Here is a 16,890-nt window from a genome sequence, read left to right as displayed (position 1 = left end):
ACACACTCATCTGAATGCACCCTTAGGGCTCAGTCAGTCGGGCGATTTTTCGGCCCCGGTCACGCGATTTGCGGATGCGCATCCCTCATGCGATCCGCAAATCGCAGGAGAAAACACCCCTGTGACTAAGGCCTTATAAAGCAAAAAATACGGTATATACAGTTAGTTATATCGTCTTTTAAATGTACATTTTCTTTTGCCCTATAGCTGCCATGCAGGGACTAACGTTATGCCAAGACTCATTTTATTTGATAGTCTCTATTGCCATTATCGCTACTATTGGTTTTTTTACTATGAGGGCTCTTTCACACGGCCGTTGGTGTTTTGACGTGTGCCCACCGGCGCCATACAAACGTGTGAACGGGCACAGAAATCTAACGTTTGTGCGCCCGTTCAGACGGCCTGAGCCCAGTGCATATACGCCGAAGCCGCAATGCCGTTGGGCAGGGGAAGAAGACAGTTTAGCTCTGCTAAGCTGTTCTCCCCCTTCCCTTCCCCTCACCGACTGTCTGCAAAGGGAGGAGGCGGGACGGGGCAGGAGCTAGTGTGCCAAGCTCCCGCCCCCTCTCCGTCCCTTGTTGGCCGCCAGCAATAGGAGGGGTGGTGCTTAGCTCCGTCCCCGCCCCGCCCCGCTCCCTCCCATTGCAAACAACTGGCGAGGGGCAAAGAGGAGGAGAGAAGGGGGAGAGAGTTCAGCAGTCACGCTGCTAAACTCCCTCCCACCTCCCCTCTCCGGAAGCTGTCATTGGCTCCCATAGGAGTCTATGGCAGTGGCTATATTCCGGCCGGGAAAGATAGTTCCAGGACTATCTTTCCTGCGTGGCGTAAAAGCGCCTGGTATATCACACTACCAACTACTGTCCACGTCACCTTTTACTCCACTGTGACTCTACACCATATATGAATGTGTTGTATCGTGTAACCCCAGCAAGTACTGAGGAAGACGTTCCCAAACCCCCAGACGCGGATACAAGCTGGTTTTAAATGAAAAAAAACTGAGTTTTTTTGACAAAACACCCGAGATCAAGCAGTCCCACTTCCATTTTTATCCCATTTCCTCTTCCCCGGGGGCGCTCCATCCATTTTTCTTCCCCTCCTCCACACTATTGTCACTATAGGGGGATGTCTCCCCTTTAAGGGCTCATGTCCACGGGTATATATATAAAATACTCCGGGTCTCCCGCAGTGTTGTACACATATATAGCCAATACACTCCTCCGGCAGAGACCGTTTATGGGCTGTGTATGGCTGCGCATGCCTGGGAATCTGTCGTCACGCACATGCGCAGTCTGATTTTCTCTTTTTCATTCCCTGCTCTGAACAGCGCAGGGATGTGTATGGAAACGCTGCCTGTATGCAATGTATTGTGTATGGACAGCGTATTGATACACAGCCCAAACAAGGGCTGCATATGACACACAGAGAGATAGTGCATGCTGCAATTTATTTCCCTTGCGTATCGATAGGCAGTGCCCACACACAGGTGGGTATGGCGCAATGGAAGCCCATATACTTTCATTGCCTCCATTCTATGCATATCACTCATGCGTGCAATGCATGCGGAATTCGTGGTGGGAAAACGCCCGTGGACATGAGCCCGAACTGGGGCTGATATGGATGCCTCAGCTATAGTGGGAAAGTGTGAAATAGAAAAGAGGCAATATAAATGACCCCCAAGGAGGTGTTTGATGTAAAAATAAATAAATACAGAATTAAATATATATTAAATAAAACGACTCAACACCGACGCCAGCCAAAATCAGCGCTATTTGCGCCCTGTAATCTAAAACTATACAAATTATATATCTATACAGCGAAACCGAAATGAGGAACCCATTCCCTACTTTATTTTAGTGTAAATATTCTAATTTTACAAATAAACAACTATTATTTAAAAAAACAACATTTTTTAGCTTATTACTAGATATTTAAAAAAATAAATAAAAAATGGCCCTATATGTCATAGAAAGAAAAATGCAGCAAAAATCATTTTGGTAGCTAAAGAAAACAAACAAAAAATAGGGGAGTAAAATCACCATACGGGTAAAATCCAGAAAAAGTGGTCCTTAAGGGGTTTAAAAAAATGATTTTTCACAGCAGTTTAGCAGCAAAGCGCATCAAAAAGACACAAAAAAAATGCGCCTGCAGTATAAAGGAAGGACTTCTCTATTAGATGTTCTCTAGCGAGCGGCTGAGAATACAATCCCCTCATATAAAAGGGTTCCCCATGATATCTAACAATCACCGGCTCAGTATATAAACATGGAAACCCAGAGAGATGTGACACTTATCTGTGAGCGGCCAGAAGCTCCTCCGGACAGGGATGATGAAGGCTGCTAACAGCGAGGAACAGCGGGTATATCCACGTAACGTCCACCTGCAGCGTCCAGAAGCTCCTCTCAGACAGGGATGATGAAGGCTGCTAACAGTGAACAGCAGCGGGTATATCCACGTAACGTCCACCTAGAGCGTCCAGAAGCTCCTTTCGGACAGAGATGATGTAGGCTGCTAACAGCAAGCAGCAGCGGTTATATCCACGTGACGTCTATCTAGAGCGTCCAGAAACTCCTCTCGGACAGAGATGATGTAGGCTGATAACAGCGAACAGCAGCGGTTATATCCACGTAACGTCCACCCAAAGCGTCCAGAAGCTCCTCTCAGACAGGGATGATGAAGGCTGCTAACAGTGAACAGCAGCGGTTACATCCACGTAACGTCCACCTGGAGCGCCCAGAAGCTCCTCTCAGACAGGGATGATGAAGGCTGCTAACAGCGAGCAGCAGCGGGTATATCCACGTAACGTCCACCTGGAGCGCCCAGAAGCTCCTCTCGGACAGAGATGATGTACGCAGCCAACGGTTGAGGAGAAGTTATGGGGTGTAGCAGAGGCAGCAGAGCTCCGGTGACTGTTGTAGTGCCGCTGCTGCAGGAACTGCCTGTGTGGACGGGTTCTATCGGCTTCTAGAACTGCAGACCGCTGTGACCTCACAGGAATTCTATGGAAACCCCTGTGACCTCACCCGACCGCACATACACACACCCTCACAGGTGGGCAGGACCGGCCGCAGGCCTCTCTAACCAGGGATCTTCTATACACGTTTTAGGCTCATTTCTCACATATTGCGTAAATCCGTAAATTCAGCAGAATAATCCACAACAAATTCTGAGGCTTTTGGCGCAGATTTCACTCATATTAAAATGAATAAAATCCGCCTTGAAATATCCACAACCTGCAGAGCATGCTGGGAAGGTGAAAATCCGCAGCGAGACTCCAACCCACGGCAGATTGTTTTCCGCTGTGAGTGAAATCCCCATTCACCGGTATTTGACTCTAATTGGAATTTTGGTGCTAAATCAGCAACCAAACCGGACTATGACCCTTTCACCAATATTTGGCTATATGTTCTGATGAAGCGCCCCATATTTAGACCAGCGTTACGCAGCTTATGCCGCCATACTGCAATGTGTGAGCCGCGTTTGTTGCTACTTGGGGAGGGCTCTGTAATACGATTTTTGTCAAAAACCTAAAAATACGACAATGCGGGATTTTCACCATCACAAGATCAGATCCGCATGACACTGCAGGTACAGATTCAGTGTAATGCGTTCCTGTAGGCGAATACTACAAGGAATATCGCAGGGCAATATAGCATAAACATGTGATAATCACTCATATTAACACCCTGCAGAGACCTGAACCTAATAAAAACGGCTAGTGCAATAGAATCGCGAGGGTTAAACATCATATATCTTGTAAGATAAGAGGAGAAGCCGTCACATTACTGTTCCCCTGCCCCCAGATACCGGCGCTACCAGGGTCCTCCACAGCTCCCCTGCTCCCTGATGCCAGCACTACCAGGGTCCTCCACCGCTCTCCTGCCCCCAGATACCGGCACTACCAGGGTCCTCCACCGCTCTCCTGACCCCAGATACTGGCGCTACCAAGGTCCTCCACCGCTCTCCTGCACCTTGATGCCAGCACTACCAAGGTCCTCCACCGCTCACCTGCACCTTGATGCCAGCACTACCAGGGTCCTCCACCGCTCTCCTGCTCCCTGATGCCAGCACTACCAGGGTCCTCCATCGCTCTCCTGCCCCCAGATACTGGCGCTACCAAGGTCCTCCACTGCTCTCCTGCCCCCTGATGCCAGCACTACCAGGGTCCTCCACCGCTCTCCTGCCCCCTGATGCCAGCACTACCAGGGTCCTCCACCGCTCTCCTGCCCCCTGATGCCGGCGCTACCAAGACCCTTCACCGCTCTCCTGCCCCCTGATGCTGGCGATACCACCCTTCTCTCGCCTTCATTTATCAAAACTGTCTGAAAAAAAAATTTGGCCTTGTTGCCCATAGCAACCAATCACAGCACAGCTCTGATTTCTGAAACGGCTCTAGTTACATGACAGCTGCACTCTGATTGGTTGCTATGGGCAACAAGGCCAGTTTATCTTCTAGATAGATTAGATTAATGAGCCTGTCTGTTCTTCCTGTCCCAGCGCTGACATGTCCGCACCACATACGATGCGGCGACCTGCAGTAACGCCAAACCTGCAGGATGCTGCGATTACAAAAATAGTCACTGACCCAAGAAACGCACGACTAAAGAAGAAACCCCCCACAAAGGATCCCTGTAGTGTTTATGGCGCTCCACACTTCACTGTTGATCTGCTAAAATCCTGCCGCAGGGTTTATGGAAAAAAATAATCCAGAAAAACGTCCCTAACAATACGTCACTATAAATGCGCGGGAGTAAAAGCGTCCGTAAAGCGTATTCACGTGTCGCAGTCAGGGTGCGGCTGAGAACCACATCAAAGACCGCGTGTACTTTTACCTGTAAAAACCATGTGACCAAAAAACACATCTCACATCTGCGCCCAAATTGGCGGGGTTCTCAGATTTGGTGTGACTATACCCTTACACACTGCGCTCCGCAGCGCGTGCTTTACACTGTATTTACACAGGCCAGTGCGATATAGGTTAGAGAAAATCGTATATATATCACAGTTGTAAACCTGCGTTTTTCAGGTTTCTGCGAAACGTTCCCATGTTCAAAATGCGCTATTCGCATCACTGTAGGTGCGTTTTTAAACGTGAAAAATAATAAAAAAGAAAGAATGAGCAGTTCTTGCAGTGGAATTGCCTCAAAACAGGACATGCTGCGTTATTTTGCACTTGCACTTGTGTGCGCCGTGAGGTCACAACCGCTACATGAACAACGAGTAACGGGAATATTCCCACAAAGAGACAGTTCATCTGTGCATGCGCCAGCGGAAGACCTCGCGGCGCACATGTGAGACTTGGCAGCGCTACATGGATGACGCCTACTGTGTTATCCACGGCTAAGGAGTTGGGAGGGGTGGACTTTGAAGCCTAATAAGCTGCTAGTAGGTGGTCCAGCCCCCCCAGCTGATCGCTCCGCCTATTTTGGCCATAAAGGCGTGAAGATTTTTGGGGTATTTTCATCTCCACTTTTCAAAAGACATAACTTTTTTATTTTTCCGCTGACTTGGCGTTATTTTGGGAGACAAAATGAACAAAATTAGCATTTTGCCTCTGCTTTTTTAAGGGTTTATATTTACGTTTTTTGCTGTGCAAGATGAATAGCGCGTTCAATTCACTGTCCAAGTCGTTACGGATACCAAAATTGTGGGTTTAAATATATATATATTTTTTAATGAAAGGAGAAAGTGCGTAAAAGAGTTTTCTTGTTAATTTAACTTTACTTCTTTTTTTAACACTATTTTTTTTTTTGTCACTGTGGGGGATTTGAACCATAAAAGCTCTGTTTGCTATAACGTTGCATTGCAGTACTTTTGTAGTGCAGTGCATTTTTGCTTACATTAGGCCAGTCTCTATGTACAGGTCATGTGCCGCACAGTGTAATGGGAGACACAATACTGTCCAAAGTCACAACTAAGTTAGGCTAACTTCACACGGGTGAGCGCGATACGGGGCCGTGAATCCAAACCACCATATCGCGCCCCCACCATGTGAATTCACAGGGGTGCGAGGCGTTTTCATGTGAAAACAGCCTTGCACGGCTTCCGGGAGGAATCAATCCTCTGCCGCGGTTGTCGCAGAGCATGGGAGGAACTCCGCAATCGCTTTCCTCCCCCATTGCTGCCGCCGGCCCCATTGAAAACAATGGATGCTGGGATGCGAGATCACGCAGCCAGATAGAACATGCCGCGGTTTGTTTCCCGCATCGCTCATGTGTGTGACTCCATTCAGAAGGTGGTGGTTCAGATTTGTGCGTCTCAAAATGCACAAATCTTGAGTGATTGTATCCCCCATGTGAAGCCGGCCTTATGGCGCCCATAGTTCAGGTCTGAAGTAGTCCGGGGATGTGAGCAGGACTTTTCAGTCAGCGCAGGCGCATTCCCTTGGAGATCAGTATGCGCGCACACTGACTGAAGAATCACACAGACCGCGGGCCAACTTCCAGGGGCTACGCCGCAGGAACCGTGAGCTGGGGAGGTAAGCAGAACACACCCCGGACTCCTCCTAACCTGTCCTATGTGCACCAAAACTTCATAGTGCTTATAGGGGACGACTGGTTGCTTTTAAAGGGGTTGTCCAATTACTAGACAGAATCTCTTTAAAGCTGTGTTCACACATGGCGTTTTTCAACGGCAATTAAAAACTGAATAAAAAAAAAACTCAACAAAAAACGCCATGTGTGAACGCGGCCTAATAGGGCTGTCTGTACTAAATTAATAAATCGCTACAGGAGGATCCAGCGCTGCAGTACTGGTGTTTGTTGTGACAGCGGCCACCACAGGTAGTCAGTTGATTGCAGCCAATCAGAGGCTGCTGTGTCACGTTCATTTCCTGTAACTACAAGAGACTGGATACGGCACTGACAGGTCAGCAATAATTATCTTTCTATATATCAGCACAGGTTATGTAGAGCCATGACCCGGGATGAGTACTCCCCTCTGCCGTCCGTTGGTTCGCTCCTTTTTCGCCCGCCGCCGAGTCCAGTGCACATGGCCTGTTAGTGCCGCCGAGCCTCGAGCGTCGTTCCATCGTGACCCCCAAAGTCTGAGGGAGATCCCGAACCCAACTTGCAGCTCCATGGGGAAGCACGGAGACCTCGAGTACGAGCGGAGTGGTGAGAGTTGGAAATGCACCAGGCGGATAACATGATAGATGGGCCGGAGCTCGACATGGAGGAAGAGGAAGCCACCGAGGAGGAGATGTCATTCAGTGAACCGGAGGACTACATGGACGACATGGTGGATGAGGATGGCACATAGGGGTGAAGGGAACCGGGAAGCCCCACTTTATGTAATGGGCCACTAGGCCTTAGCGTATTGCAGTTTCCAGCTGCTGTAGCTCCCAGCGTGCACATATAGCAGGGGCGTAACTAAAGGCTCAGGGGCCCGGATACAAAAGTTCAGCTTGGGCCCCCCCCCTTTCTTTACCGGCACCCATACCTAAACCGTGCTGCATACAGCTGCAAAGCAAATTTCCATACATGATCTGGCGCCGTGGCATTTCCAAACATGACTTATTTCTGGACCCCTTAAGCCTCTATCACACATGGCCCTGGCAAAGCACCGCGCTTTGCCGCCATTTTACCTTCGTTTTCGGAGGCAGCGTTTCTGGCTGCAACAGTGGCTTTAGCACACCACATTATTGATGAAGTGCGCTATAGGCAAAAAATAAAACAGACAGCGCTCGAAAAGCGCCCCGTTTGAGCACATGTCTGTGAGCCCCCATTGAAATCAATGAGAGCGTTATACTGCGATTACCACACGCTGTAATCGTTGAAAAAAAAGTCTGAATGAGAGTGGCTTCAGGAATCACGGCCCGATATCGCGCTCGCCAATATGCGAATTCACCGCGGATGCGAGGCATTTTTGTATCAAAAATGTCTTGCATCACTCTGGGGAAGTAGTTTCAACAGGGAAACCTGGCATCGCATTGCATGCACCCAGCACATGGTACGATGATGCCGCCGGCACCATTGAAATCAATGGGAGATGTGATGCGAGGGCACACACAAAGAAAGGCTGCAGGGGCCTTTATATATACACACCTGTATATATGTACAGCTGGTATAAGTTATTCATCTTCTGTATATTGTCCAGCAGGATAATGCTCGGCCGCACACACAAGGGGGTCACAGGAGCCTCCACAACATTGTCACAGTTTCGTGGCTGCCCGGGCACCAGATTAATATATGGGACCATCGTTGGCGCCAACTACGACAGACAACAAGTTTGGATGATCTAGAGGCTCAGTAACAGCAAATGTGAAGCGATGAGCTGCAGGGTATCATACAGAAAATATGTATATCCATGCCCGCCTATATCACACCTTGTACCAAGCTAGAGGCAGTACAACAGGATACTAGAGCCTCCATGCCCACCCGTATTATATGTTATATACGAGCTAGAAGGGGTACAACAGGATACTAGAGCCTCCATGCCCACCCGTATTATATCTTATATACAAGCTCGAGGTGGCCCAACAGGGTACTAGAGCCTCCATGTCCGCCCGTATCACATCTTGTATCCAAGCTAGAGGCGGTACAACAGGATACTAGAGCCTCCATGCCCGCCTGTATTACATCTTATATACAAGCTTGAGGTGGCGCATCAGGGTACTAGAGCCTCCATGCTCACCTGTATCACATCTTTTGTCTAAGCTAGAGGCGGTGCAACAGGGTACTAGAGCTTTCATGCCCGCCCGTATCACATCATGTATTCAAGCTAGAGGTGGTACAACAGGCTCCAAGAATCTCCATGCCTGCATCACATCTTGTATCTAAGCTAAAGGCGTTACAACAGGGTACTAGAGCCTCCATGTCTACCCGTATGACATCTTGTATCCAAGCTAGAGGCGGTACAACAGGGTACTAGAGCCTCCATGCCTGTCCCTATCACATATTGTATGCAAAGTAGAGGCGGTACAACAGGGTACTAGAGCCTCCATGCCCACCCGTATCATATCTTATATACAAGTTAGAAGCAGTACAACAGGATACTAGAGCATCTTTGCCCACCTGTATCATATCTTATATACAAGCTAGAGGCGGTACAACAGGATACTAGAGCCGCTATGTCCACCTGTATCACATCTTATATACAAGCTTAAGGTGGCCCGTATCACATCTTGTATCTAAGCTAGAGGTGGTACAACACGATACTAAATTATCCATGCCCGCCCGTATCACATTTTATATACAAGCTTGAGGTGGCCCATCGGGGTACTAGAGCCCTTATGCCAACCCATATCACACCTTGTATCCAAGCTAGGGGTGGTACAACAGGGTACTAGAGTCTCCATGCCCGCCTATATTATATCTTGTATCTAAGCTAGAGGCAGTAAAACAGGGTACTAGAGCCTCCATGCCCACCTGTATCACATCTTGTGTCTAAGCTAGATGTGGTACAACAGGGTACTAGAGCCTTAATGCCTGCCAGTATCACATCATGTATTCAAGCTAAAGGGGGTACAGCAAGATACTGGAGCCTCCATGCCTGCCCTTATCACATACTGTACCCAAGCTAGAGGCGGTACAACAGGGTACTAGAGCCCTCATGCCTGTCCCTATCACATACTGTATCCAAGCTAGAGGCAGTACAACAGGGTACTAGAGCCTGCATGCCTGCCCTTATCACATACTGTATCCAAGCTAGAGGCGGTACAACAGGGTACTAGAGCCCTCATGCCTGTCCCTATCACATAATGTATCCAAGCTAGAGGCAGTACAACAGGGTACTAGAGCCTGCATGCCCACCCATATCACTTCTTCTATCCAAGCTAGAGGCTGTACAAAAGGCTCCAAGAGTCTCCATGCCCGCCTGCATCACATCTTGTATCCAAGGTAGACGTGGTACAACAAGATACTAAGCATCCATGCCCACCCATATCACACCTTGTATCCAAGCTGGAGGTGATACAACAGGTTACGTGAGCTCCCATGCCCACCTGTATCACATCTTGTATCCAAGCTAGAGGTGGTACAACAAGATACTAGAGCCTCCATGCCTGCCCCTATCACATATTGTATCCAAGCTAGAGGCAGTACAACAGGGTACTAGAGCCTCCATGTCTGACCATATCACATCTTCTATCCAAGGTACAGGTACTGTATTACAACAGGGTACTAGAGCCTCCATGCCTGCCTGTATCACATCTTCTATCCAAGCTAGAGGCGGTACAACAGGGTACTAGAGCCTCCATGCCTGCCCGTATCACATCTTCTATCCAAGCTAGAGGCGGTACAATAGGGTACTAGAGCCTCCATGCTTGCCCGTATCACATCTTCTATCCAAGCGGTACAACAGGGTACTAGAGCCTCCATGCCTGCCCGTATCACATCTTGTATCCATGCTAGAGGCAGTACAACAGGATACTAGAGCCTCCATGCTCCATCTCATCTTGTATCTAAGCTAGAGGCGGTAGAACAGGGTACTAGAGCCTCCATGCCCCCCTATTACATCTTGTATCCAAGCTAGCGGTGGTACAACGGGGTACTAGGGCTTCCATACCAACCCATATCACACCTTGTATCCAAGCTAGAGGTGGGACAACAGGGTACTAGAGCCTCCATCTGTAGCACAGATTACATCTAAGCTAGAGGCTTAGCAACCAATCACAGCACAGCTGTGTTTGGTTGCTATGGGTAACAGAGACAGTTTTTATAACAGTGTGGTGCCATGATCCGCTCTGTATTTACACACACAGCTCTTCTATATGCACAGCACAATATAGGCTGTCAGATAGGCTCACCGCGGAGATCTGTCTGCTGGCTCTTGCTGCCGCGGTGAATCTCCGCAACGCCTGTGGACAGGCAGCCTAACCCTTCACTCCCTGTGTGAGATCAGCCGCCCCGGCTGGGGGGTGACTGATAGCACTGATTTTAAATCCCCGCCTGCTAAAAGCTCCTCAGAGCAGTGCAGGAGAAGAGGCGGCTGTACACGGCTGAGCCCTGGCAGCTGCAGAGAGGTGAGTATACATTGTTTTTTTTTTATTTTTACACATTTTTAGGATGGTTTTCAGGGAAGGGCTTATATTTTAAGCCCTTCCCCGAAAATCACTGCAGTGCTGGCTGGCAGACCATTACTTTCAATGGAGCCAGCTGTATTGCCATCTCCATTGAATTCAATGGGAGAACATCTTTCTCATCTTCCACAGCTCTCACAGCTATGGCAGAGGATCACTATCTTCACTATCTGTTCCCAATGGGGTTGACACTGCTGCCACCGGCCACATGAAGCACAAGGTGAAACCCCTGGATGCTACAGCATCCAGGGGTTTCACATACACAGAACACCGGTTTGTCGCAGAAGGCAGTTACATGCGGTCTGCGAACCGGTGTCCTATAATTTTCAGCGCAGGCGTTTTTCCGCATGTAGAATTTGCCCATGTGACCGCTCACATTGAAAAGCATTGGTTCTATCTAGTGCGAATTTTCAGACTTGCGGAAAAACGCTGGTTACAAACGCCCATGTGACTGCGCCCTAAGCTGGAACTTTGCAAAACTTCATACAAGTGGTGTATGAACAATGAACATTCTGTAAAAATTTCAGAAAAATTGAAGATATTCGAGCAGGGACCCTCTCCCAAATTAGATCATTTGACGTGGAATGAGGCACTCCCTACATTACCACAGAGATGATGTCCTCCTGCGCAACAGATGAACGCTGTGACCAATAACATTAAAGGGCTTTTCTGTGCTCAGGATAGGTCATCAATAGTTGATCAGTGAGGGTCCACTATTTGGGATCCCTACCAATCAGCTGACTGAAGAGACAGCAACACTCAGATAAGAACCTCTGTCACTTCAGTCCATACCAGGCACAGCGCCATACACTGTATAGTGCCTGTGCCTGGTACTGCAGTTCAAGTGAAATGGACTGAGCTGCTCTCTAGCCATGACCGATGAACGTGATGTCACATGCCTGAGAAGAAGACGTGGCACTCATCAGAGCACAGCATTTCAATTGGAGGGGATCCCAAGCCCTGGATCCTCCATGATCAACTATTGTTGACCTACTTTTAAGGATAGGTCATCAGTAGTGTAGTCCTGGAACACCTTCTAATAATCACATACCTCTTGGCTCCTTGAAGGTTGTGACGCAGCAACTTCATCGTCCTGATTAGTTTGTTCAGCATCTTGAAGCTCTGGATGCTTGGGTTGTTTTTTGCTGCGACCTAGGGCGATAAATAAAAAAGTAGAGATTTGTGAAACGTTGTATGGATAAGATACAATTTAGGCCGGCTTCACACGGGCGGTCGGATTCTCCATGCGGAAGGGCCTGCAGCCGATTCGGGCTATGAAGCCGGTGACCCCACATACCTGAATTTTCTGTCCGTCGGTCATGTGCTGTAGTTTTTTTTCCTTTTTTAATGCTTGTATTTCCTGCGCAGTCCCTTAGCAATGACGCGGGTACCCACGGGCCATACACAATGTTAGCTGCGTATGGGCTGCAGGTTAGACTGACTCCACTGACTTCAATGGAGGCCGTCTGTGTGGAGTCCGCAGCAAAATATGACATGCGGCAATTTTTCCCCTGGTCACGGAATACATAATTCGTATCGGCGAGTGTGAGAAAAAAATGCGATTTCACATGGTTTACAATGTGGAGAGCGGGAATCGGGAGCCACACTTAATCTGCCGCAAACCTGGAAGGACCGCTGCAGGCTCCCACAGAGAGAGTAGCAGCAGGCCACACACGGCACTCCTCATACCGCTGGTAGCGGGAGCTCCGGCAGCTAGACGCAGCTCAGAGAACCACGTGTGAGGGACCAGCGGCTCCCCATCAGGGACAGAGCGCGAGACGCTCACAGCACTCCTCTGCAGGTTGAGGTACTCCCGGGTGCTAGAGAGACCCCCTGACCCGGGAGAAAGAAGCTTTATAGCTAGGGTTGCCACCTTTGTCACGAAAAAATACCGGCCATGGTTAAAAGGGGACGTGGCTTGGGTGTGGCTTATCACGGCATTCTTTTTTCTCCCTTATTATTCCAGCGGCTGCTGGTGATAGTGCCCCCTAAGCTGCTCCACTGGTAATAGTTCCCCCCTTGGTGCCCTTCCCCACAATTGAAAATTCGGACCGCACATCGCTATATACAGGAGATGCCCAGAGCTCTGCTACATCTCAGTGTGACTTTTCTGCAATGTGGCGCAGGCTGCAGCAGAGCTCTGCTACATCTCTGTGTGACTGCTCTGCCCCCTGCCCCTCCTGCAACAGTTGTGATCCAACCTGGAAAGTTGGTGTCACTCACTGACTACTGTAGAAACCCCCCAGACCACCAGAAGTGACATCAGCCTGTGCCTGACCTCTGGATGCCGTACAAGTATGCCATATACTGCCATCCAGTGCGCCTACAGCGCCATTCAGTGCTTCTGTAGCCCCATCCAGTGCTCCTACAGCCCCATCCAGTGCTCCTATATCTCCATAGTATGGAGCTATAAGCGCACTGGATAGGGCTACTACAGGAGCACTGGATGGGGTTACTACAGGAGCACTATATGGAGCTACAGGAGCACTGTATGGAGCTATAGGAGCACTGTATGGAGCTATAGGAGTCCATACAGTGCTCCTATAGCTCCATCCAGTGTTCCTGTAGCTCCATACAATAACAGTGCTCCTGTAGTATCCCCATCTAGTGCCCCTATGGCTCCATCCAGTGCGCCTATAGCTCCATCCAGTGTTCCTGTAGCTCCATACAATAACAGTGCTCCTATAGTAGCCCCATCCAGTGCTCCTACAGCCCCACGCACCCAGTGCTCCTATATTGAATATCTGCAGACAAGCACCGTTCAGGCTCTTTTGTGTGTCCCACACTCCCTGGGACCCAGACTCCCGAGTCCCCACTCCCCAAGCAGCGAGCAGCCCCCTCCTCGCCACCATATTGACTATATTCTGTACTGCTCTGCAGCCTTTTTACCTCTCTCAGTCACGGTCTCACCACCAGACTCACCCCTGCCTGTACAGCCACCGATGTCCAAGGTCCGACCAAGTCCCGAGTCAGTACTACCACTCCTGAGTCCTGACTCCCGTCACACACGCGGGCTGAAGCGCATGTGCAAGACTTCCTGTGCTCTGGCGGACACTCGACAGGGGCGCGTCATCACCATAGTCTGCTGGCTGCTGAATGACGCTGCCCTGTATCATGGGTTGCCTCCTGCAGACTATACAGGCCAGTATTTTTGTCGCAGCCTGCTGCAGTCCCCGGGGCCCGACAAAAATACCGGCCTGTAATAGGGCCGGTAAAAAAAATACCAGCACCAGCCTGGGCGGTAAAAATACTGGCCAGACCGGTGATTTACCGGTCGGGTGGCAACCCTATTCACAGCGGAGGCACGGCAGCTGGACCTGCACAGTGCTGGTGAAATGACTGCAGCATCTACCAGGGTGAGTCCCCTGTTGCTCTGCTACACCCCGCACAGCAGAGCCGGCAGCACATACACCAAGAGGCCACTCAGAACCACAGGGGCACCACATAGGACAGACGGCACCCTGCATATGGCCTCTTATAATAGAGTCCCTACTGCCACAATACCTGCAAGCCTTGTAAGGCCACCACCTGCACTAAGGCAGGACTCTCCCACCATTCCTAGTTGGCTCAACCCCACAACCAGTGCCAGCTCTGTAAAAGGGCATTCTCCACCTTGTGTGGATCCATGCAGGGTTCTCTATCCCTCCCAGCACTGTGAACAACACCTCCCCTACATTGGTCAGTGCTGGTAGTTCAGGACCCACTGCAAAGCTCTAAGTTTTCTCCAACTGCAGTACACCTTGCCAGATATGCATAGTAGGAGGAATCTGTTGCCACCTAGTGGTCGGTATTGCTATAACAAGCAAAAAGCAATCGTGCTTTAGTTACAGCGCAGACGAAAGCTTGTGGTAGCCTCTGCAGTACAACATACATATAACGTAAGCATCGCCACACCAGTGCATCCTAACGAAAGTGTATCAAGAAAGAGACTCTGGTTTCTAAATAGAATGCTGTCATACTAATGCAACGTTACCCACATACGGCTACGAATAGTGATCACAACTCCGGAGAGACCCTAAGACCCACCCTATCCAGGAACTAGAACAAAGCATCTTTCAGCCTACTTACTTCTAACACAGCAACCATGCGCCCCATTCAATGCAGAGCAGGCACAAATAGCCTAAGATCGCAGCAGGGTGCTAAAAAATCATCAACGCTGCAGGAGGCCCCCTATTTCCTCTGATGGAGGACTTACTTCTCCACCAACTCTGCCCCACGTTAGCTTTCTTCTCAATACCCCACATTTTATTCAGCGAAAGCACAAACCAAAACCAAGGGAGTCACCGTCTTCTTTAGTAAATCAGTTCCTTTCACACATGCCTCCACTATTGTGGACCTAGAGGGTCGCTACTAGAGATGAGCGAACGTACTCGTTTCGAGTAATTACTCGATCGAACATCGCTATTTTCGAGTACCTGGCTACTCGGGTGCAAAGATTCGGGGGGCGCCGGGGAGCGGGGGATGGCGTGGTGGCAGCGGGGGGTAGCAGTGGGGAACAGGGGGGAGCTCTCTCTCCCTTTCCCCCCCACTCCCTGCTGCAACCTGCCACTCACCCACGGCGCCCCCCGAAATCTTTTCACCCGAGTACGGAAGTACTCGAAAATCGCGGTGCTCGGATGAAAAAGGGGCATGGCCGAGTAGGTTCGCTCATCTCTAGTCGCTACCTATTATTAACAGGCTCCATGCAAGATGTCCATCGTCTCCCACTATACTCTAAATTCAAGGCAAATTCAATATTTCACAAAACTTTTCAAACTGGTTAAGGCCAATAAAAGGGGCACAGTAATTTTCTGCGGTGACTCAAACTGCATTCTTAACCCGAATCTGGATAGAAATTCTATCACTCTCCGTGCCCATTCTCTGTTGCACAACGTTAAGTCCCTCCCTCAGCAATACCACTTAGTAGACTTGGGGGGAACAAAACCCAACCCCTAAAGACTATACACATTTTTCAGCTTCGCACTCCCTATACAGGAGAATAGACCACATTGTAGTTCCCGACATTTTCGTACCTCAAATACTGCAGTCTAAAATCCTGTCTGTGCCATGGTCTGACCATAGCCCGCTGTCCATCACCTGTAATTCCGTGATGTCTAAACCCAGAAACACATCTTGGATCCTTAACGACTCTCTTTTATCAATCCCTGAAGTTGTATCCCTATTAACGCCACAACTGGAAGAATATTTTCAAATTAACAACCTGTCCGCCTCCTCCCCCATTTCTCTCTGGGAAGCACACAAAGTAGTGATTTGAGGTCACCTAATACAAATAGCCGCCCGCCGTTAACAGGAACGTATGTCACAACAACTTGAATTAGAACGAGTCTCTAAGTTTGAAGAGGTGTCCAAAAAACATCCATCTAAAAATAATCACCAAGCATTATCTCGAGCTAGAACTGAACTGGATCTTTGTCTTACTGACTCCATAGAACAGAAAGTACGCTGGTCCCGTCAGCGATACTATGAACTTAGTAATAAACCCTCCTTGCCCCTCCACCGCAGACTCCGCTCACACACCAACATAAACCCCTTTTACAAACTACGTACAAACAGCACGTTTCTTGCAGGCCAGTCCACTTGAATATAATGTGATTTCTAGAGATGACGAGCACGCTCCACTTGTGTTCAGCACATTTGATTGATTCGAGGGGGCTGTCATGTTTGTATAGGTCTCCTTCATGTGAACTGCATGACCAACAGGAATAGAAGGAAGACAGTTGCCATTGTGAAGTAATACAGCTTTCAAACTAAGCTTGGAGGAGTCTATGATTGGCCTTCATTCAGTTGGATCATGGTTCAAATTCAAACATTTCATCAAGCCATTAACGTCACAGCAAACAACCAGATTGTTTTTCTTCTCAAAAAAAGGAAGC

The 16,890-nt window shown here is 49.1% G+C and overlaps 1 protein-coding gene across 1 annotated transcript in view; it reads right to left on the bottom strand.

Annotated features, from left to right (window-relative positions):
- The window catches only part of LOC136581602 (uncharacterized), a 52,264-nt gene that overhangs the window by 9,317 nt on the left and 26,057 nt on the right, over positions 1-16,890 (bottom strand). The window contains exon 4 of the mRNA XM_066582196.1: positions 12,069-12,169. Coding sequence (XP_066438293.1) covers positions 12,069-12,169 — 101 coding nt within the window. The remainder of the gene's footprint in view (positions 1-12,068; positions 12,170-16,890) is intronic.

This window comes from Eleutherodactylus coqui, chromosome 11 (assembly GCF_035609145.1).
Source record: "Eleutherodactylus coqui strain aEleCoq1 chromosome 11, aEleCoq1.hap1, whole genome shotgun sequence".
Lineage (NCBI taxonomy): Eukaryota > Metazoa > Chordata > Amphibia > Anura > Eleutherodactylidae > Eleutherodactylus > Eleutherodactylus coqui.
Note: the sequence above shows the minus strand (reverse complement) of the source record. Positions and strands in the feature narration are given on the sequence as shown.